The sequence below is a fragment of the Lissotriton helveticus genome, chromosome 1_2 (assembly GCF_964261635.1).
Source record: "Lissotriton helveticus chromosome 1_2, aLisHel1.1, whole genome shotgun sequence".
Lineage (NCBI taxonomy): Eukaryota > Metazoa > Chordata > Amphibia > Caudata > Salamandridae > Lissotriton > Lissotriton helveticus.
The window spans coordinates 361763442-361785940 of record NC_136058.1 but is presented as its reverse complement, the minus strand read 5'-3'; the positions used below and the strand labels follow the sequence as shown (position 1 = coordinate 361785940).

Genomic DNA, 22499 nt, shown 5'->3' with positions numbered 1-22499 from the left:
GATAGCTCAGCTGCTGCCAAGTTGGCATCATGGTGCCTGGTGGGCTCAAAGTTATTGAAGAAGATAGAAAGCGACTCATTACTTATAAGCTTAAACGGGCACATGCATCAAGGGTTTTTGCATTTGCAAACGGTGCGAATCGCGAAAATCGGCCGTTTGCGAATGCAAATCCCTTTTTTGGGATGCATCAAGCTTTTTGCTTTTTCGCAATTTAAGAAATCGCAATTTAATTACGATTTCTGAAATTGCGATATCATTTAAGAAATCACAATTTTGCGATTTCTTAAATGCAATGCATGATTTTTTAACAATTGCGAAATCGCAAATAGGAAGTGGTAAATTACTATGAAGTCAACCTTCATGGTAATTTGCGAAAACTCTCAAAAATGCACAAAAGTGAATTTTTGAGAGTTTCATTTTAAACACACACATGCCCTTAGGGCATGTGTGTGTGAAAAAAGTACTTAAAGGTACATTTCAGGGGTGCAGGGGGGTCCTTTGGACCCCCCCTGCACCCTTGAAATTGCATTCTCATCTTGCGATTCCTTAATTGCGAATCGCAAAATGAGAATGCCTTCACATTCATTCCTATGGGCCTCTAGGCCCATAGGAATCAATGGAAAGGGATTCCTTAATTGCGATTCGCAAATTGTGAATCGCAATTAAGGAAAATTAAGAAATCGCAAAAAAATTACGATTTTTTGATGCATAGCCGTTTGCGAATTCTTAATTGTGATTCCTTAATTTTCGCAATTAAGAATTCGCAAACGGGAACATGGATGCATGTGGCCGAAAGTTCCTTCTTTCCTCCAAATTCCTGTTTCCAGAGAGACCCATCCCTAATGCCGAGATGCGTAGATCAAAAGGGATGGCAAAATGATCAGACCAGGCAAGAGGAATAGGTTCTCCAACTCTTATTCGAGGGTCATTAGAAAAGACGCCATCAAGGATATGCTCCGCCATATGGGTGGGACTCCTGACCAGCTGTGAAAATCCACAGCAACTCACGGTTCCCAGAAGACTTTGAGTATCCTTACATAGAGTCCTATCTAGATGAAATTAAAATCCCCAAGGAGAGTAAAATTAGATCTTTCAAGGTAGGGTTCTAAAAGACTACTAAAATCCTGACTGAAAGATACCCTGGAACCCGGTTGCGGATAGCATAGGACACCAGAAAAGCTTTCCCTAGGATGCTGATTAATAGAAAAGTAAAAAGCCTGGTAGAGGTCAGGGGAGCGTTCAATGCTTGTGTGCAGCAGACCAAAGTCTCTCTATAAAGAATGCCCAGACCCCCTCCCCGCTGGCCTACCCTATCCAGCCTAGCAAGTGTTTTCCCCCGAAGAGATAGTGTCTACGAGATCAGGACCTGAAGAGTCCATGGCCCATGTCTCGGTAATGAAGACCCAAGTAGGCTTCCTTAATGAGACGAAGTCTCTGAAAGCCACCTTATTCTTAATCAGGGATCTTGCATTGATGAGATAACCTTGCACTATCTGTTCTTTGGAAGGGGGCCTGATTGCCTCATTATCACTAAGGATATTACAGCTACAAGCCTGTATCACAATGGTGTTACATACTGTAGATACATGGTGCTGCTTCTTAGCAAGTATTTCAGGGTCCATAGTGTGATGACATGGAACCCTTACTGACCGAAGGTCTAGGAGTGCCTTGCTGGCCTAAGTAATCTGTCAGATGGAAAAGAGGCAGCATATCTGGCACACGGCGCGGTCTTGGCGCGGACCGGCGCAGACGGGCTTGCCTTTGGCGTGCCGGCGGAGTGTCCGCTGCACGACGAGAAGGCCATGCTGATTAAGTAGTCTCTGTAGACTAGGGCGCTAGCCCCCTGGCTCCACCCCCCAGCCAACCGGAAAGGAGCCCGAATATGCGCAAAGGCATTCAATTGGCTAAAAACAGAGGGGCATATTAACAAGGCAGCGCTATAAAATTATCGCCTATTTTGCAGCACTTTTCAGCCAAAAAGTGGCGATAATTTTATCGCTTTATCAGCAAAGACACGCTATCGCTTGTTTTGCTGACTTAGTGCCTGTTTCCAGCATGCCTAACTTTGCATCGCTAATGAGATGCAAAGTAGGCGTGGCTGTGAACCCATCCAGAGAACATATTGTGAAGGCAGCTTCGCGATATTAACAAGGAAGGGTAGCAATTAATTGAATCGCGTTAAGTATGCTTTAACACAGGAATTTAAATTCCTGACTAAGGCATACTTAACATGGGGGTGGATTCTGTGGCTAAGACCACAGACCCTATCATCTAGGATATCGCCGTTTTCCACCATGGAAAACGGCCATATCCACACTATCTCTGGAATTTTTATTGCCTCAGCGATGCGTGTTGTTCATAACGCGCTAACCGGGCGATAAATTCCAGAGATAGCCGGTGATAAATATGCAAGCGCTAAGCGCGCTTTGCGATATTTATCGCCGGCCCTTGTTAATATGCCCCAGAATCGGTTTGTGTCTCATCTTCTCTCTCCACATATCACTATAGGAAAATCTCCTTTTAAATTGTTCAGAGGGAGTAAACCCAATTGTGTCCTGGAGCCAGGCTGGATGGATTGGGTTAAAGGTTGGGTGAATGTTTTGGTTGAAGACGAATGGAGAATAAGAGAACAAAATAAAATGACTGTGAGGTGAAGTGAGTTTGATGCCAGAAATGCGGTGAAAGAAATAAACATTGAATTTGGGGACTGGGTACAAATTTGTGCTCCTGGTGGTGCACATCCCAATCCTACGTTGACAGACTCAGAATGATGGTGACATTATTTAACAATGCAGACAAAACAGAATATTGCAGGATGTGGAATTTGAGCTGAGGGTTGCAAATAAACAGAAACAACTGTGAACACAAGGTTACACATGGGTCTTGCAAAAAAAAACAAGATACGAGCCTTGATCACAGTAATCTAAAAAATAATGGGACTGATCCAATTCATAAGGATCTGTCAAGATCAATGAAAATTTTCAAAACTCAATCAATCCATAATGGGTTTTATATAGCGCAGCTACTCACCCGAGAGGGTCTCAAGGGGCTGAGGGGCTGGGGGCAGGAGGCTGCTCATCCATCTGGGCGTGAAGGTTTAGTCAAAGAGCCAGGTCTTGAGATCCTTCCTGAATTGGGCCAGTGACAGGGATTGCCTGAGGTGGAGGGGCAGGGTGTTCCAGGTCTTGGCAGAGAGGTAGGATAAATATCTTCCTCTGGTTCTGGATTGGACCAGGACATTGCAAAGATTTTGGGAAATGGCAAACTAGGGTTATTGAGTATTAATGTCGTTCAATATTCTAGATTGTATTTATTGTTATTTTGCATTGTTTACTTTGCTTTTTAATAGGTTAAATATTTTCATCTATGTGTTTTAGGATGTCTTCATTGTTATTTGCACTGTTTTTCTTGCTTTTGCATGCATTGAAAGTTATTAATTTGTTTTGGTAATGTTTTAAAAGGGAAGATTTGTGGTGTCTCTTTCCATTCAAACATGTACATGACTTGCAGCTTTCTGTAACTGCTACGGTATGTGACTTGACAGGGTTCTAGAATGCAGTGCTTCGTGGAGTCTCAAGGGGGCTTTTGACAGTCGCGGAGCTGGAGCTGGGAGGTGGATGAGATGGATAATAAATGTGGTTTACTTTACTTATCCGGTGTCAGCAGCATTACCTTTGATCATTGCAGCCAAACCTTTAAAAAGGTTTAGGGATTTAAAATAAATACCACTCCTACAATGGTGAACCCATGCTTCCTTTCAATTTCATCAACTTCTAATAAGTAATGGTTGGCAAAGATATGATCATAGCTGTCAGTGATATCAATACAATTCTGTTCACTTGTAGGTCAGAATACTCAATACAGAAATATGGTCTGAAATAGATAACACATCATTGTTTACTAAAATATTGTCCCAAATAGTATCTATTTTCTATTATTAGGTTTACAAGGGTAATAGTTCTGGCAGGCAATATTATGACATTAATATTCTAGTAACAAACTGTCCACTTAAATATTGGATATGTAGCATTGGCATTCACTTTGTACAACAAACCAACCAGCTTATTTATGTGTATGGTCATAGCATCAACTTTCTGAATAGGAGCCGTCATTTATTTATAGTCATTGCTTATATCAACTCTGAGTTAGCTTTGATTTTTCTCTCTAGAATAAACTGTTTTTATGTTTTCTACTACCTTCCTTTTCAACACTCCACACAGAGCTTAGCTGAAATTGGAGTTTCAGAACATGTCTATGTATTAAGTGGCTTACAAGAATATTTATTACTCAGATTAGTGTTGGGACCTGCTGATGAGTGTAAGCTCATTCAGACCCACATTTGTCATGAACCACATTCCTAACTGAAGAAACTCCCAAAACTGCAGTTTGGACTTACCGTAAATCTCACACACGTATACATCAATATAAAAAATGTCTTCAAACTCGGAAGCTTTAAGCAACTTTTCTGTAAGCACAGCTCATCTTTATCCCTGGCATCACTTATCCATGGTAACAATAATATCATGGTTTGGGTAGGAATCTAATGACATCATCTAGGCAGTAAAATAATACACAGATGTCCCCTGTACTAGTTAGGATTTAGTCAGCATATTTTGTATCTCCAAAACATTTTTATAAAATATGTCTACCTGTTGTCTATGAACTGGACTTTTAACATCTTCCAATCTACTGGTAATCAGTATCCAGCTGATCTTCTACAGACTCTTAGAGCTCCTTAGTCATTCATTCATTTATTCTATCTTGTCTGGACTCTTCAGCTTGCTCTCCCACAGTATGGCATGCTTGTTTCCAGTTACAGTTTTTACAGTGTAATAAGTACCTCTAGCTGTGTATTGCACTCTCTTCTTTGTGTTCCTGCCTCCCTACTGGACTCAGCTAGGGCAAATAAAAGACAGGAACATGTCCATTTGATGTTGGATAATAATTCGCTTTGGATGAAGGTTCTCCTCCAAGTAGTGGCAGGAAGTCATTTCCCAAGCATCTACAATGCCCACCTGCAGTCCAGAAAACATCTTCCTCATAATAAGGTCCAGTTGGAACGACAGCCAGTTGCTGCCGTAGTTATGTCCAGTGTTGGCAGTTTTGAGGATCACTGTGGTATTGGGGCTCCTCTCTAGGAGCTCCATCACAGCAGTTCGGATGTTCCTCAGTCGCCGGATATACACCTCCACCGGAAAGGACGTGAAGTGAGCCCAGAGATTAATTGCAATTACCATATCAGGTCCCCCACCAAGATTAGCAATGTCATTGGCCATATAGTGCAGATCTGCTACCATCATTTGCGACATCCGGAGAGGTTTCCCATGAGACCTCCACTGCACCAACAAACCATTCATTGCATCTGTCGCCAAAAGGGGTCCCGCTGGTGGGAACTCAACATGCAGATCAATTTTCTTCAGAGCTACAGAGTAAAAATAAAATAGAGTTACCAGGAACATTGATTTACGACACTAGCCCAGCCAGAGATCATTTCTTAAATCAATACACATGATGAAGATTATTACTCTTCATTCATGTGCAGTTGCTTTGTTAACCTTTTATTGGTAGTTGAGCATTATATACAACAAACAAACAGGTACACCATTCATAGCCTCAGTGTACTGAAATTTAGCTTCCTCTTCCCAAAGACATTCTTCAGACATGCAAATGTATCAATTAGTGCAAACAGTATATATAATATGTGAATACAGGATGCAAGTGTGTTTTCCCAGTGCCTACATTTGGTTGCAAAAATAATGACAAACACTCTAATATTGAGTAATAGTTGAGTCCTCATCACGGTAGCCTATCTATCATCTAAGAAGCATTCCAATATTCAGTCCACACTCTACAGTCTGTGTGAATTGTTGCAGTTTCCTCACCTCATACTCAGCTGTTATCCATTGCAACCACTGTTCTGTTCTGTTAGTGGACCATTTACTTCTTTTTAGGTCTAGCTTTAGCCAAAACCTTTTGAAATTAATAAATGCATACCTATAATATAATTACAAATAGGGGCTGTCAGACACTTCTCTTCATCCATTAGTTTGTTGATGTGTTATTCACATTTCCTTTTGCCTATTACCGCAAGGGGCAGGAGGGTCAGCCCACTTCAGCCGCTTGCTACCTTCACTTTGAGTGGCTGGAGTTAGCCCTTTCACAAGGAGCACTACCGCACACAAGGTGGTTCATTATTACTTTAGTGCTGCCTTTGTATGAGGTACCTGATATGATAGGAGAGATTTGTTCCAGATGAGTGCACAGGGCACATTCCAGCCTTATAAGTTTGTGTCTCCTGCCAATGCTGTTGTAACCTCCCTTTGAAGTGGCCTCCGTTTATCCGACTGATGATTTTTCACACCATACCAGCAGCGCATATTAACTCTAAATATGAGCTGAGGATACTCTATTTTTGCAAACCCAACTGTCTTTCTTGCTTTCCATCTTTCTTGCTTTCTGGCTTTCTTTCGAGCCTTCTTCTTTGATTTTCCTTCCTTCCTTCCTTCCTTCCTTCCTTCCTTCCTTCCTTCCTTCCTTCCTTCCTTCCTTCTCTCCTCTCTCTTTTCTTTCCTTCTTTCTGTGCTGCTTTTGTTCTTACACTGCTTTTTTCTCTTTCATTCTTTTTTCTTAGTTTTTTTGTTTCCCTGTCCCCTTTTTCTTTCTTTCCTTCTTCCCTTTTTCTTTATTACCTTCTTCCCCTTTTCTTTGTTTCCCTCTTCCTTTCTTTCACTATTCCTTTTTCTTTTTTTGCACTCCTCTTTCTTACATGCCTTCCTTTTCTGCCTTTCTTTTGTTATTTCTTTTTTCTTGTCTTCCTTTTTTCATGCCTTCCTGTTATTTTTTCTATCTCACCTACTTTCCTGAAGGCAAGAAGCTGTCTTCCAGTATCAGACATGTTGACATGTTGTTAAGTCTGTGTTAGGCAAAGCTTTTTTAAATTTTACTAACATTATGTGTATAACATAGTTACCTATAAGGGTTTGCAGCCAGACTTCGTCCATTAGTCTGTGGTTTTGTCATTTACATTTTTACTTCCACCCACTCAAGCATGCGATGTGTTCACTATGAGATACAACTTGCTGCCCTTTCACACGTAGCCAATCAACACATAGAGTTGTTCCCTTCAGTGCCAAGGACTGCTATGCAATGTGAATTTCTTAGAACATTTTTGGTTTTAGCCAGTGTTTTTGTTTAGATTGATGAGAGCCCGGCAGCTTCCCAAACAATACATTTTTGCAAAAACCATGACAAAATAAAACAATTGCCAAAAGGATGGCGTCCATTACCAGACTTATTGGCTTTGTCACTACTTGTTACAGTTTTGCTTCTGTCTTTCTCAGACTACACTGTATACCAAACTTAAGCATCAACCTAGTGTGGACTTTGTGTTGCTATTGGTCATGATTAGCTGACATGAGGGAACTTCTTTTTAAAATGTTCAGGTTCCCATTTCATTTCACTTGTAACACTCTATAGAGGAGCATCACTTTCCTCACCTCCCCCTATCTCTGTCTTGTTCCCAATGGTACAAAGTATAGCAGCCCGAAGGTCAACATTTGGGACGGAGAAAGCTCTCTGTCAGTACACACAGGGATCATGCCTGTGTGCTGAGGCCTTTTTGTAACATATGTGACAGAGTGGGTCGCCTTTCACCTAAACGGACTGTAGAAGACTGATAGTGGTGGCAGCAATATCTATTTTACTGAGCACGGCAAGCCTTTTTATAAGTCACCTGTTAGCTATTGGGTCTGCCAGAATCTTTCATCTTTTCTTTTTCAGTTAGTCTTCCAGCTGCCTCCAAGTGGACCCTTCATCCATATATGTGGGACGTAGATGATGTGTGTAAACTTGCCCACAAGGCTAGTAGGGATGTACTGAGTATGTGTGGATCATGTATCCATGGTTACCCTGGCTTCCATTTGCCTGAAACAAAATGCAGTGGTGTCTAAGATGGAGGAATAGTAAGATCCCAGGCAGCTTATGTGCACTGGAGGACTCTTTTAGACATCTCAGGGACCTTGGTAGTGGGCCAGGCTGGAAAGTGTTTAGGAAAAGAGACAGTGGGTCCCTTTGAAGTCAAGGAATTTCCCCTGCCTTTTCCTGGCACTTTGACCTTTGGAAGGGCCCCTTCCCACAGATTATGAGGACGTGCAGTAGGACAGACCGGGTGTCTTTTGTATACTGGATTTGGATTTCTGTAGGAAGGAGACCCCCCTGTTCCACCAAGTCTGCCTATAACTTAGGTATAAAGATGGGACAGAATCTTACAGTCATTGAGCCAAGAATTCCTAGCCAGAAGCTTGGAGTCCCACATGAGTGTAGCCCAGGAGAATCCTTAGAGCACAATGATTAGGGTAATGAATGCTAACTTTCCTTGGCAAGTTTACAAAACTCTATAATTGTGTCAGGAGAGGCTGCATTGACACATTTATAAGGACAAAACAAGTCATTGCTTGGGAGTGATGCTGGAGGGTCTCTTGCATGAGGAATATGCTGCTGTGAAGGCACAGGGCCAAGACTGATTTGCATATGGCCATGTCTGAACTGGGGTGGCGTGGTGAGCAAAATAACGATGGATTAAACCCAGATATGGGACTGGGGGTGAATGTTTTGCCATTGTGCAACATTCCGTCCATCATCTTGTGTGTTTTGCTGACAAGACAGGGGCATTGAAGGAGCCCAGCTCGACAACTTGACTTTGCCGCTGGGGCATTGGGCGAGACCTGCACCTGTGCTATGATTGAGACTCAGAGGCTCACTTGTGTCCTGAGCACAGGCAACTTTACCATCACCTAAATAGGAAGGTGCCAAGGGAAACTCAGCAGATCAGGTTCTGAAGGAAGATATCTAGCAACAGGAAGTATTCAGGCACTGAAAGAATCCAACTGTCATTGACCATGAAGGAAATGATAAAGACATACAAGTACCCTTAACAAATCAAAACAGCAAGACCATAAGAATGGCACCCTCATCACAGCTTCCTCTTCACCAATGTTGCGACCGCAGCTCTAGACCTGATCAGCAGGTAGTGGAGCTCCAGGCACAAGAATGTGGACATGTTGGATGGGCCAACATGCTCTATGCACAGTCTGCCTTGCCAGATGTCCACCACCGGAGCAACATGTTCACTAGCCAGCTCACTCTACCTCCAATGAGCCGCACACACTTTGGTTGGACTATTACGTAGTGTGACATTGAAACCAGATGAGGGGAAGAAAGGAAGGAAACTATTGGAACTAACAAGTGACTGTAAAAGAGACTGCAGGAGATAACATAGTGCCACAGAGATTCCCAGCCACCGGGCCAACAGGCCTATGCACTTCTACTGAGAGAGAGATGGTCTCTGCGACCACAGTGTATATACTGTTAAAATTAATGCCCATAAGATTTGCCCTCTGTACATAATCCTGTAATTTGTTAGCTATGTCAATAAGAATATTTTTTTTTATTATCGATCAAAGTACAGTGATTTATTAATTTCTTGGTGAGTGCTGAATCTGTAACCCCACACCACCTCCCTGAGTAAGCACTGGGTTGCTTGACCTTGCTACCATGATTGTCAAGGGCTAAAGGAGTCTGCTTGGTTATCAGTTTCAAGCATAATAGTGGGTTTAACCCCTCCCATGCTCATGACAAGCTCAGCTCGTCATGAGTCACGGTGCTCGTTTGCACATGATGAGCTGAGCTCGTCAGGGCCATTAGAACGCTCACACGCAGGGATAATTCCCCTGCTGTGCTGAGCGTTCCAAGGAAACAGGTGTGGTCATGACGAGCTCAGCTCGTCATGAGCACACGAGCACGGTGGCTCATGACGAGTTCAGCTTGTCATGAGCACCGGGGCGCTGTGCACGACCCCCCAGCACAGCAGGAGAATAACACCCGCAGCCAAAGGGTTAAGCCCTGGGACACCAGTCGTGTTACACTAACTGAGTCCAGAAACGTCTGAAGACCACAAGACCTTTGAAACGTTTGCATTTCAGCCACACTAACCGAGACTAATATTATTGATTTTCCAATTTTACTTCAACAGTACTCACCCAATACCCCCCCAGTCCCTTCCCATCATTTTTACAGCTTGTGCCTCAATGCTTATTTGTCTTACATGGAATGAAGTCCACAAGATACTCCCACCACTGCCTCAATGTGGAGTCGCCAAACATATAGACAATCTTTTCTCTCAAGCAGCTGCTGACTGCCTGCTGGGTCCGAAATTGCTTGTTGGAGCAAGAAAGTGAGGCCCAGATGTCCTTATAATAGTACCCGGATGGATGTGTTATCTCCTGGCCAGGGGTGCAGGGTGGCAGCTTCTTTGCATCTGTTGGGGATACAAGAGGCAGATGTCAAATGTGAATTCCCAAATTGAGCGTTATTTCTTGCTGTGATTCTAGCATCCTATGACTAGACATGAAATACTGTATGTCAAATGATGTGTAGGATTTTTGACAAGCGCTAAAGTGAGAAAAGATCTGTCTTCTGGCCTTCAGTAACATGTCTTTCAGTCCCTTCATTGTCCGACGAAGATGAATGTATAGAGTCAAAAGTAGTCAGTGCAATATCCAAATTCAGATTCATGGTCATAAAATGACACTGCAGATTTCTGTAACACCATCACCATGCTCCTGTACTATGGCACTGACATGTGAGCCCTCTACAAAATGGCGGAAATAAGGCCAAAGAGGAGACTGGAAACTTTTCTTGTTGTCTGTCAAAGTGGGGAGTGATGTAATGGGAAGAACATTAAGACCCAGTAACACTACTCCTTTCCATGTTTACAGCGGGGACATCAGACACCACCGCCTCTGCCAAGTGCTGAACAAGAAGTGAAAAGACCACTCTACTGTAGGGCAGTTCTGCTAGAAGTTGAGGAAGAAATCTATCAGTGAGTTTCTACAATAAAGAGATTGAATGCCAAATGTATCTGTCTGAGTGACATCTGTATCAGTGGACAGTGAACACAACAAAATATGTATACAATGAGAGCACTTCATTGACATTGGCAGCAGACACAAAGGGCTTCCCTAAGTCCTTATAACCAATATGTATTTTCATACATAATTCCTTTATGATACCGGTGCCCGACGCATATTTGTACCAAACTTTATTTCGGAAGGCCCTGGGCTTTTCTACGAGGACATTGCACACCACTGTAACCTTTAATGCTAATAGGTTTACAGAACATCAAATTATAGTGGAAGTGGAGATTGTTTCACACATATAACCATTAATTGCCCTATATCTTCTAGTGACTGGCATTTAAATACCAAGGCACGCAAACTGAGCCCAAACTGTACTCTGATCGATATAAAAACTAAGTCAGTTTATTAATTCATAAGACAGAAAAGTGTAAATCTATTGCATTACATACAAGACATAATGTGCACATTTTGCACAATATATCCAAAATACAAATTATTCTAATCCTCTGGAAATACAAAATAATTTTTCCGATATTTTCAGTTGCATTATACACGCAAAACCAATGACTAAATACAAAGATGAAGGGGCCCATTACGATGTCGGGCAGATAGTCCCCGCCAGGCTGGCGGTAGCTACCGCCAGCCTGGCGGGGGCAATCCGCCTGATATCCACACTCGTTTCCCCCCGCCATATTAGTATGGCGGGGGGGCCTCGGCGGACGGAAAGACAGTTCGCTGCTTTTCCGCCCCGGTCGCCTTGCGGCCGGGGCGGAAAAGGAATAATATGGTACCTATGGTACCCCCCAGCAGTTCTATGCACAGCATGGCAGGCACCGCGCGGTGTCTGCCATGCTGTGCATGGAAGTGCACAGCATGCTTTCCTGCCATTGTGGCGGCGGTGCTGAGTGCCCCGCCCGCCACAATAGTAGGAATGCGGGATGCGCCCGCCACTGTGGCGGGCGCATCCTAATGCTGGCGACGGGACCCCCGCCCTTAAGGCGGGCGGTCCCTATTACCACGAGGATGGCGGGCGGGCAAAATTCGCCCGCCATCCAAATGGGGCCCTTGGTAGTTGGTTTTGTGTGTTTAATACAACTGAAAATATGACAGAAAATTATTTAGGATTTCGAGAGGATTGGAATAATTTCAATTTTTTAATAGTTTTAATAAATACTTACCAGTTACACCAAATATTAAAATTGTTGAAAGTGTTTTGGCCAGATATTGGCAATACCTATTCTAGAATTAAATTGTTTCACCTTCATCATTTTTTTCTGTGACATTTGTATCACTGCATCTCCCATAATCACCTTTAGTATCCTTTGTAGAATATTTTTGTTTCTGTGTACTTTCAATGTTTAATTGTCATGTGGTTAACTGTTCATCTGGGGACAGATGTATCAAGATACCCTTTTGCGATTGTCAAATAGCGATTTTTAAGGAATCGTTATTTGAGAATTGCAAAATGGTATGTAGTTAAAAATTTGCTATTTTTTAGCGATTTCTAAAAATTTCTTAATTGCGATTAGCAAATTGCTAATCACAATTAAGGAATCATTTCCCATTCATTTCTGTGGGCCAGGAGGCCCATAGGATTGAATATGAAATTATTCTCAATTTGCGATTCGCAATTTGCTAATCGCAAATTGAGAATAATTTCAAGGGTGCAAGGGTGTCTTAAGGACACCCTGCTGCACCCCCCTGAAATTGACATGTGTGCGCATATGGCGCACATACATGCTCTAAGGGCATGTATGACCGTCACATGGCACCTTTAGAATTTTCAAAAAGTGCATTTTTAAAAGAATTCGCAAATTACCACCAACTACAAGTTGGTGGTAATTTGCGATTTCTTAGCCTAAATTCGCAAAGCTTAAATGCTACATACATAGCATTTAAGGAATCGCAATTTGAGATTCCTTAAATGCTTGCGCAAAATTAAGGAATCGCAAATGTTGCGATGCGATTTTTTTGATACATCTCATTTGCCGATTTTTTTGTCGCAAACGCTGCTTTTTTGCGAATCACAGCGTTGGCGACAAAAACAACGGATGATACATCTGCTCCTTTGTTTTTCATCTTCAAAATGATGGTACTGGAAGCATTCTGTATCATTTCCATTACCATCTTTTGATCCTGCCAGGCATTGTCCATTTATTTTCAGAAAAACTGTGAGCTTTAATTATTCAAATTGTATTTGTTTTTACTTAAAGCTTTATGAGTTACCTCTTAGTAATAGGATGCTCTGTATGGGTGATGGTAATGACCTGGAAGCATTGAATGAGATGAATCACCACCACTTTATAATGCATTTGGCATGATGAAATCGACATGTCTTCTTAGCTCAGTCCAGCAAAAGTGCAGAGAACACACAAATCTGATGAAGTGTTCATTTTCAAAGCCCTCCCAACTCATGCATCACCTTCCTATCTGTCAGTGAACAATGGAACACATGCCTTAGCCTCAGTGTGGGTTAGAAGCTAAAAGCAGCTTTTGTAAACCTTTTTAAGACATTGGTCATATTGAACCAGGCTAAGTTTACCCTCTCCAGGGGAATTTAGACAAGGTGTAAGGCAGGAAGTGATGTGCTTAACAAGTTTGTTACTTGCCATTTTGATTTATAGCACAATGCTACCTGTATCCTGGTTTAAATACAATCACAAATACAAATACAATACAATACATGTTAGACTTTATCCAAAAAAGAAGAATGGGTGGTTTGTTCCGACGCCCGGACCTGTCCTTGTGCCATCAGGAAGTAGAGACTTTGCTCCACATTATTTGCATCTGTCCAATGTTGATTGATCAACGTAGAAGTCTACTAAGGCGTGAACTTCTAGACCAGGAATCAGATCCTGTAGGACTGCACTCGTTGAGTCAATGGACCCAACTAACACAAAGTTGAACATTAGACTAGTGCAGTTTTTGGCTATTTAAAAAAATCTTGTAATGGAATAATATAAGGTAATGAGTGATCCTGAAAGCGATGGTCCTGGCACTTGATTTTAGGGTGTGTTATTTCTGGTATTTGCTTTTTAGGCATAGGTATACTAGCTGGTAAACAGTAAGGTCAGGCTGCTAGGGTTCCATTTAGCCCCTATCCCGTCATGATAATGTATTTTACTCAACTCAGCACTTTTGGATATTGGTTCATATAAAGCACAGTTTTGCACATAGGTACCATATTTGACTGAAAACCATTGTCCACCTAGCTCAGTGCCTATTTTCGCTGGTTGAATTTGCACTCAAGCACTTTAACACCTATAATAGTGTTTTTATGAGAACGATAAACAGCAGTGTTATAAATTCGGTGTTGCTAGGGTCCTCTATATCGGCTGTCCTCTTCCTCGTTTTGTTAAGACAATAATTTTACTTAATTTGGCACATTTGTCTTACACATCAGTCTTTGTTAAAGCGCAGTCTCGTACTTGGGTACTATATTTGACTGAAAACCATTGTTTACTTAGAATAACACCCACTACTGCTGCTCAAATCTACACTTACACTTAAGCTCTTCCCACACGGTGCCAATTCCCCGCCTGTGCGGGTGAATTAGCGAGCGGGCGGGCCGTGACTGAACTTCGCAGTCATGAGCATACTCCGCCCGGGACTCATGACGGCGTGGTTCCGCCACGAGCATGGAAACGCCGCGTTTCTCCCTACCTTCTCCCACGCCACGGCGAAATTCGCGCCGTGGCGAAGGGGTTAATTGACTAATAAACAATAATAATGGTCGAAATACAAAGGACTGTACATAGGAAAAAAAAGATAGGCAAGATCACAGCCGGATTTGTACAAGAACGATGGGTCTGCCATCAAATGAACTATCCAGAGGAGATGCAATCTAAGCATGATAGCAGGGTGTGAAGTCAGTTTTTCAATTTATCAGGAACCAGAGGGGAAAGCAGGGAATTCGTATGCTGGAAGAAGGTGGGGCGAGGTCTCAGGGAAAACAGAGGTTATAAAGGAGGTAATTTGGGAGCATGGAGCAGTTTCAGCTTATCAGAACATAGAAGGTTTGACTGAAAGGTGACTACTAGGCAGAACCTGTTATCAATTTCAATTAAAGGCCTATGTTTAGAGCTGTCTGACAAAGGCCTTGCTTCAGTATTTCTAGATTTTAAGAGCACGTATGGATTGGGCCAATGTTGCTGATTTTTTATGCTTAATGTCTCATAGTTTCCATGTTGCACATATGACAAGGCCCTCCATAGCATCTTGGGATTTCTGATAGGCACATGAAGACTCAGTGCACAGCATTCTATGTCCAAAGCAGGCTGCTTTAAAGATGCATTTGGTACCAAGGGGGATCAAATATGAGGAGTTGAGAACTGAGTAAAATGGACAAAATACACTTGAAGTGGCAGCAGCATAGAAGGCATTGTTGGGTAGAAGGCAGACCTTGTGTAACACAAAGAGAAGTATATTTTTATAGCTCCACCAGGCATTCCTTGGAGACCATGTTGATATTCTTGGTGACGTCACTGGCGTGACATTGTGTTTTGAAGTTTCTCTTCAATATTTAGCATCTTCAATATTAAGCTGAATCATTGTGGAGAGGACAAGGAGGTTGGAGGTGGCAGAGAAAATTAGCATAAATACAGCTGTTTGTGATTTCAGCTTTAATTGGTGCTCTACCATCCATTTCTGCATCTTCATCAAGGTTTGTGAGAACCAAAGCATATGATGAGACGGGAAATGCCCCAGACTTCATGATAATAACCGAAGGGCTGCAGACCAGCCCTCTAGGGGCTGTCATTCCAACTTGGTCTCAACTTGCCTTTGCTCAGCTAAACCATTTATAGGTAATCTTCTTACATGGAGCTAAGGTATGGTGCAGTCAATAGCATGATGTGATAAAGATATATGATCTTCCGGGTGGAACCAAAACCCACTCTATCAGGCACATGCATCAAACTTTTTTGAGAGCGCAAACGGTGCGATTTGCAGAAATCAGCTGTTTGCGCCAGCAAAAAGGGCTTCTGCGATGCATCAAACTGTAAGGCTCTCGCAATTTAAGAAATCACAATTTATTGCAATTTCTTAAACTGTGATTGCATGTAAAGAATCACAAATTGGGATTCCTTAAATGTATTGCATGATGAAATCGCAAATAACGATTTAGCTAATAAGGGTCGCAAATTACCACCAATTTGAACTTCATGGTAATTTGCAAAAACGTTGAAAAATGATCTAAAGTGCATTTTTTCAAAGTTGTAGGTTACACACAAACAAGCCCTCGGGACATGTGTGTGCGCAACATGTGTGCACAGATCCATTTCAGGGGGTTCAGCAGGGTGTCCTTTTGACACCATGCACCCTTGAAATTGCATGCGCAATTTGCAAGTACCTATTGAGTACTTGCACATTGCGCATTCAATTTCCCATTCTTTCCTATGGGCCTGCAGGCCCATAGGAATTAAAGGGAAGGCATTCCTTAAATACGACTGGCAATTTGCGAGTCGCATTTAAGGATTGTTTGGGAATCGCTAATTTTATAGCAATTCCTACATGCATCGACATTTACAATTCCTTAATTGCGATTCCGTAATAATCGCAAAATCCTACATTGATGCATGTGCCCCATAATATTTTATTCAGAACTGTGCACCGAAGTCAGAACTAAAGAAATAATATTTTGCTTGCTCATTGGCTTGTATTTAAACATGCAACATTCTTTTAGGAAAAAACAAGTGGAAAGATATTTGCAAAACATAAACATTTCTGACTACAAACAAAAGTGTCCTACCTGCATATCTTAAAGTCTTGCATAAGAATGCAGGGCTATGAGGATCTCACATGGTGAGATATGTTAGGTATATGCTGACCGTTAAGGGGGATGCTTGGGAGGGTTTTGTAGAAAGAACTAGAGCAGAGACTCTTAAGTGGATAATGGTGGACGTGGAAGAAATCATGAATGCTCCATAATTTCTTCTACGCCCACAATTATCAACTTAAGAGTCTCTGCTCTAGTTCTTTGTATAAATATGTGAATGGATATTTATTTATTCATTCATATGCTTGACGGCCTTGACTCTTTGACGCAGCACATACTGGGCCTTATAATGGACCCATCCACCTCCAGCAGCCATTGGGATGCTTCTCAGCTTGACAGTTGATGGTTTAGTGCACCATGTGCAGGACTGGCACTTACCTACGGTGTCTTCTCTGGGGAGAACCTGAAGAGATGAGTTAGTCCCAGGAATCAACTGTTTAGTAACGTTCCTGTGGGAACAAGAAGTAAACATCATTGATGGTTGTCTTTGAACATCTAGAGGGATATAGTGACAGATAATCAAACAGGCATAACAGTGAAGGATGTTCATGTGTCCTTTTGTGTAGTGGCAGTGGGTCAATGCTGTTGGGACCTGCAGCAATGTGTAACTATATTAATAATGGTGTAACTGGGAAAGCTGGGAGGAAGGGTCCTGAAAATGTGTCCTTTCCATATCTTGAAAATGTAAGTGATGGTACATCTTAGCTATACACACCCTACAGTTCTGAGAATTTTAAGAGAGCATAAATAGACTTGCAATGAAAGCCCCTTGGATGGCTTTGGAAAGCTGTGCAACCCTGCTCTTGACTGTTTTCTAGACACCCTGTAGTTTTTGCTCTAGTGAGCTCAACAACCATGCAAGGCCACTGGCGGTGCACCTGCTTTCTGAGGCAGGTCCCTATTGTCTCAAACAACCCAGACTATGTGATGTGACTCTAGCACAGGAACACAAGTGTGTTGGACATCCTTGACACCCTCCCTGAAAGGTGTACATTGTAGGCAGGGATGTTTCTACATAATTCACTTTGTCCCAGATTAACTCTCCCCTGCCTAGGTGAAATGCACCCATTATCCAGTTCTTTGCTGCGGCCATCTCCTAGACACCCAGAAAGGTGTAGGTCTTTGCTCTTACTCCTTTGCCATGGGAAGTGGCACTTTTGCTGAGACTGATTATTCCTTCATTTTTTTATCGTTTTTAAAATTGTACTGTTTCAAACTAATAAGCCTATCTGCGTCATCTCAGAACTGTTAGATTTTAAGAGTTACAATTCCAACGGTGATATGTTCAGAACTGGTCTGACTGAGCATTCATGGCTAATACACCCTTAAAATCTGGCAAGAAACATCAAGTCCTCCAGGAAAGGCCACAGGGTCTCAAGGGCTCGTGCATGGAGCCCCTTCTCTTGGTTGCAGTGTGATGTGTGATGTGTTCCACTCCCCCTGCCTTAGCTTCCCGCAGTCCTTCAATCACAAGTCACCCCCCCTGCGCTCTCGTGCTTGCTATCAGGGGACCGACCTGTCAGAGTTTCTGCAGTTCCAAATACGTTTCCGGGCCTTCTGGTGTTCCCACATACTAACTTCCAGCCTTTTGGACATGATTATGAAATTCATATTCATTTTCAATCCATGCACACTTTGGTGGTAGCAAGACTGCTTTTGCTAAAATCTCCTATACATAGGGGCCTCATTTATGAGGCTGTGGGTCACTTTTACGCCGCCGTGGAGTAAAAAATGCACCTTGTAGCCCCATATTTACAAAGTGACGCATCTAGGTAGATGTGTTACTTTGTAAACCCCTGTGCCACATTAGACCAGCGCCAGGTATAATGTGTGCAAAGGGGGCGTTTTGGCGCAAGAAAGGGTCATGGAAGTGACGCAGAGAAATCTATAAGATTTCACTGCGCCATTTCTTGACCGCTGACGCAGGCACTAACAACATGGGGCTTGCCCCATGTGAAAGGATACATTGCTGGAGTTGCGTCACTTTTGTGACACCCTCCAGCAATGCGTCACTTTTGCGCCTACAGATACATCAGAAATACTGACGTATCTGTAACTCATTGCGACATGATGTGTCATATTATAAATATGACGCATCAATCATGACGCAAGGAGTGCGCACTGAGAAGTGACGCATCGCTGCTTTCACGCAGTGATGCGTCATTTCTCATAAATGAGGCCCAGAATTCTCTGCACCCTGCTTATTCTCCACCCGTGCAGGCCAAGGGAGGTTGGAGGATTGTATCATGCCTATGGCTGTCTGGTGCTATCCTGCTCACACCTGAGGTATGTGACCATAGTAAGCTCTAATGAGCCAAAGTTTCTTTCAGTCCAGCGTTGGTCATTGTAGCAGTGACCCCGTGTTTTCTGAGATCCTGAGCTTTTGTTAGTACTTGCTTCCAGAAGCTTCCTGAGCTTATTCTTGTTTCATGGACTAGTACTGCCTGCAATGCTACCTCGATACCAGAGCCAGCACTATTTGAATGCATCATTGATCCATGAACATTCTTTCTGACCACAATATGACTGACTGTTCAGAAGGACTGCAGATGGCAATATTCACCCTGAAACTTACAAATAGCAACATTTCCTTGTATTCCAACCTCCTAATATGTGCCCATTTAAATCTATGGGTTCCAAACTTGAGGAGGCAATGAATGCTAATCCAAGCTCCCAAGTTGATGTTGGTGGGTGAAAGCAAAAGTGCATTACAGTTAAACAGACCAATAGACGAGGACAGCTGAACCAGAACCTTTCTATGCATTAATATTTATGATTATGATTTAATATATAAAGCAAGTGAAATAGCTAAAGCTATATCTAGACAGAACCTACAACTGCATGCTGTCCAGGACCCAAAAATAAAAAATGTGGCACAATTGTTAAACAGTGCAAATCACTTGTTTTAATGACTACTGGGTCTGAGACCCAGAAGGGCCCACCCCACTTAAAGCCCTGCCATTCTGGAAATTCAAGTCCTGTTTACATTTTAAAATCAGAAAAAGTCTGGAGTGGTTGAAGGTTACTTGCGCATAGAGTTGAAAAACTTGATACTTTTTCTTTTTTTAACAATTTTTATTAGAACAGGAAAAAGCTAATAAGGCAAACATTTTACATTTCAATTAACATAACATGTGGCTTGACCAAAAAAAATAAATAAGGAAAAACATATTTAGAAGAAACATGTTAAAGAATTCATGCAATTACATTTTCCATTTGCAAATCAGGTTCCCACAATGCTAACTTAAAAAGATCCTACCTAAATTAGTTGACTCACTGAATTACATTAAATAGAGTTAAAAATATGGAAAGTGCAAGGTACAAAGTGCAAGTGCCAAGTGGCAAATATAGAAAGCTCCTTGTGCCTGTTATACATTTTTACCCCCTTTCTAGGAGACTACCCTTTTATACAAAGTGCCATGTGCCTATATAGCTTATAAGTTAACTAAATGTTCAAGTTTCGGCAGAAAATCCATAAGGTAAAAAAGAGCACCATATACCTTTAAATCTTACTACCGCCCCTATACGCTTTGCATAGGCCTCATCCAATGTATACGTCCTAATCATTTCATTAAACCAATGTTCAATGCTAGGTTGTGTACTGGATCTCCAGTTTTGCAGCACAAGTGACCTAGCAACTGCTATGGCGATTAATATAAAATATTGCTGATTTTCTCTGCAACATTTCACTGCTGCAGAAGAACCAAATAACACCAACATGGCTGATGGACAGATTTCCAGAGATAAAATGATGGATATTTTGTCAAAAACCCTCTTCCAGAAGGATTGTAAATCATTACACTAAAAAAAAATTGTAACCATCCCCCCTTCCCCTCTCTGTTACAGCAAAAACATTTATTTGGGCAAGCTGAAAACATTTTAGACAATTTGAAAAGAGTAAAATATAATAGCCATCTGGATAAAAAATTCATTCTTTTAAAGATGGCCCCTCTAAGAGCTTTATTCTCTAATTCATTAAGCTGTATACATTTGTTTGTATTAAACTTACAGCCAGTCTCCGAATGAATCTTTTGGATTTCCTTTATGAGGACCTTTTCTGAATTGGCTTTTTGATTGAGCAACTGATACCAGCAGCCAACCCCAACCAATTTATTTGTTATTTGTCTGACAATTGGCCTCTTTTTCTCACCCAAAATTGCAAAATTATTTTTAAGAAAATTAGATATCTGTGCAAAGCTCAAAGCCAATGCAGTGTCTGGTGTAGTTGCCTGCACAGATACCATTTCCCAAGTAATTAAAGAATCAAGATTATAAAAATCCCCAAAATGGAGATAGTCTAATTCTTACCAATCCTGCAGAAGCCTACTAGAAAGTTTAAGACCTCCTACTGCCCCATCCTGTATAGGGGTATAAGCGTGAAATAAGGGGATATTCCATGATTTAGCAAATGACTGCATTCTGTCCACCAGAATAACAAAAATCTTATAATGCATTTTTTTAGGGAGTTTTGCCAGCCGTAAAAAAGCTGGAAGTCTGATTGTACTTTCATCCATATGTACCAATAAAAAAATGTCAAAAACTTGATACCTATGAATATGATTATTCATCAGCTAGGGTAACTTAACTCCAGTGGCATGGTGTGCACGGGACCCACTTTAGAGTATGGCTGTCAATGGACAACCATACACCTTACTTAGTCAACATGTTCCTGCTAATAGAAGTCCTAGGACTCTAGCAGTGATTAATGAACTACAACACATTATAAGGTTGCTACAATGTTGAAATCTTTTTAAATGTACTAAGCTGTGAGAGTGTGGAATTCTGCATAGAGTTCCACGCAAACAATTCTTTCTCCGGCACTTTGATCTACCGCCCCCCGAGTCTGCAAAACTATTCCATAGATCTCTCACAGAGATTATAGCGAAAAGAATTCTATCGTCTGCCAATCATACGGTTTTGGGAGACCTCAACCTCCATTTCAATTCGCCGTCAGACCACACTGCTAAGGAGCTAACAGATGATCTTGGAGCTCTTCAACTGGCCCAATTGGTCACAGCCCCGACCCATGGAAAAGGCAACCTTCTAGACCCTATCTTTAGCAACTGCTCAGATCTAATTGTTGACCAACCCACTCCCCTCCCATGGTCGGACCATTTTTTGGTCCCGTTTACCTGGGTCACCCATAAAGCCCCCCAACTACCCCCTCAAACTACAACTAGGAGAAACTGGTCAAAACTCCCCGTGGAATCCTGGATGCGTGATCTTGACTCCACCCGTCCGCCACCCTGCCTAGACCCCAATATGGCAAACGGAAACTATGTAGGCTGGATCACGAAATCCTTGGATCCGCTCCTCCCTCTTCGCAGATCGTCCTCAAAGAGAATGCAGAAATCAGCTCCTTGGTTCTCCGACTCGCTAAGAGAGCTAAAACGCCTTTGCAGGCAACGAGAGAGAGCCTGGCGTTTAGATTTGGCAGTGATCCTCCTTGATCTAAGTGCTGCCTTCGATACGGTCCGCTATGCCACCCTGCTGAACCGTCTCCAGAACATCGGAGTCTCGGGTGACGCATTAAGGTGGTTCAACTCCTTCCTAACTGATAGATCTTTTCAGATCTTTGACGGCGACACAACATCATCCAGCAGGCCTCTCAGCTGCGGAGTACCGCAGGGCTCTTCTCTGAGCCCTGTATTATTTAATGTATACATGAAACCACTGGCTGGGGTAGTCGAACCGTACGGCATCAAAATCGTGTCGTACGCTGACGACACCCAGCTAGTGGTTTCATTGGCCCAAGAGAACAACAGGCAATCCTCGGCTGGTCTGTTGAATTGTTTGGAGAACGTGAG

At 42.2% G+C, this 22499-nt stretch overlaps 1 protein-coding gene across 1 annotated transcript in view; it reads right to left on the bottom strand.

Annotated features, from left to right (window-relative positions):
* Positions 1-4892: 4892 nt before the first annotated feature.
* The window catches only part of LOC144803814 (NXPE family member 3-like), a 149182-nt gene continuing 131575 nt past the window's right edge, over positions 4893-22499 (bottom strand). Inside the window, exons 3-5 of the mRNA XM_078671878.1 lie at positions 17071-17141; positions 10103-10315; positions 4893-5422 (exon numbers count right to left, since the gene is read on the bottom strand). Of these exons, the coding sequence (XP_078528004.1) occupies positions 4893-5422; positions 10103-10315; positions 17071-17141 (814 nt within the window). The remainder of the gene's footprint in view (positions 5423-10102; positions 10316-17070; positions 17142-22499) is intronic.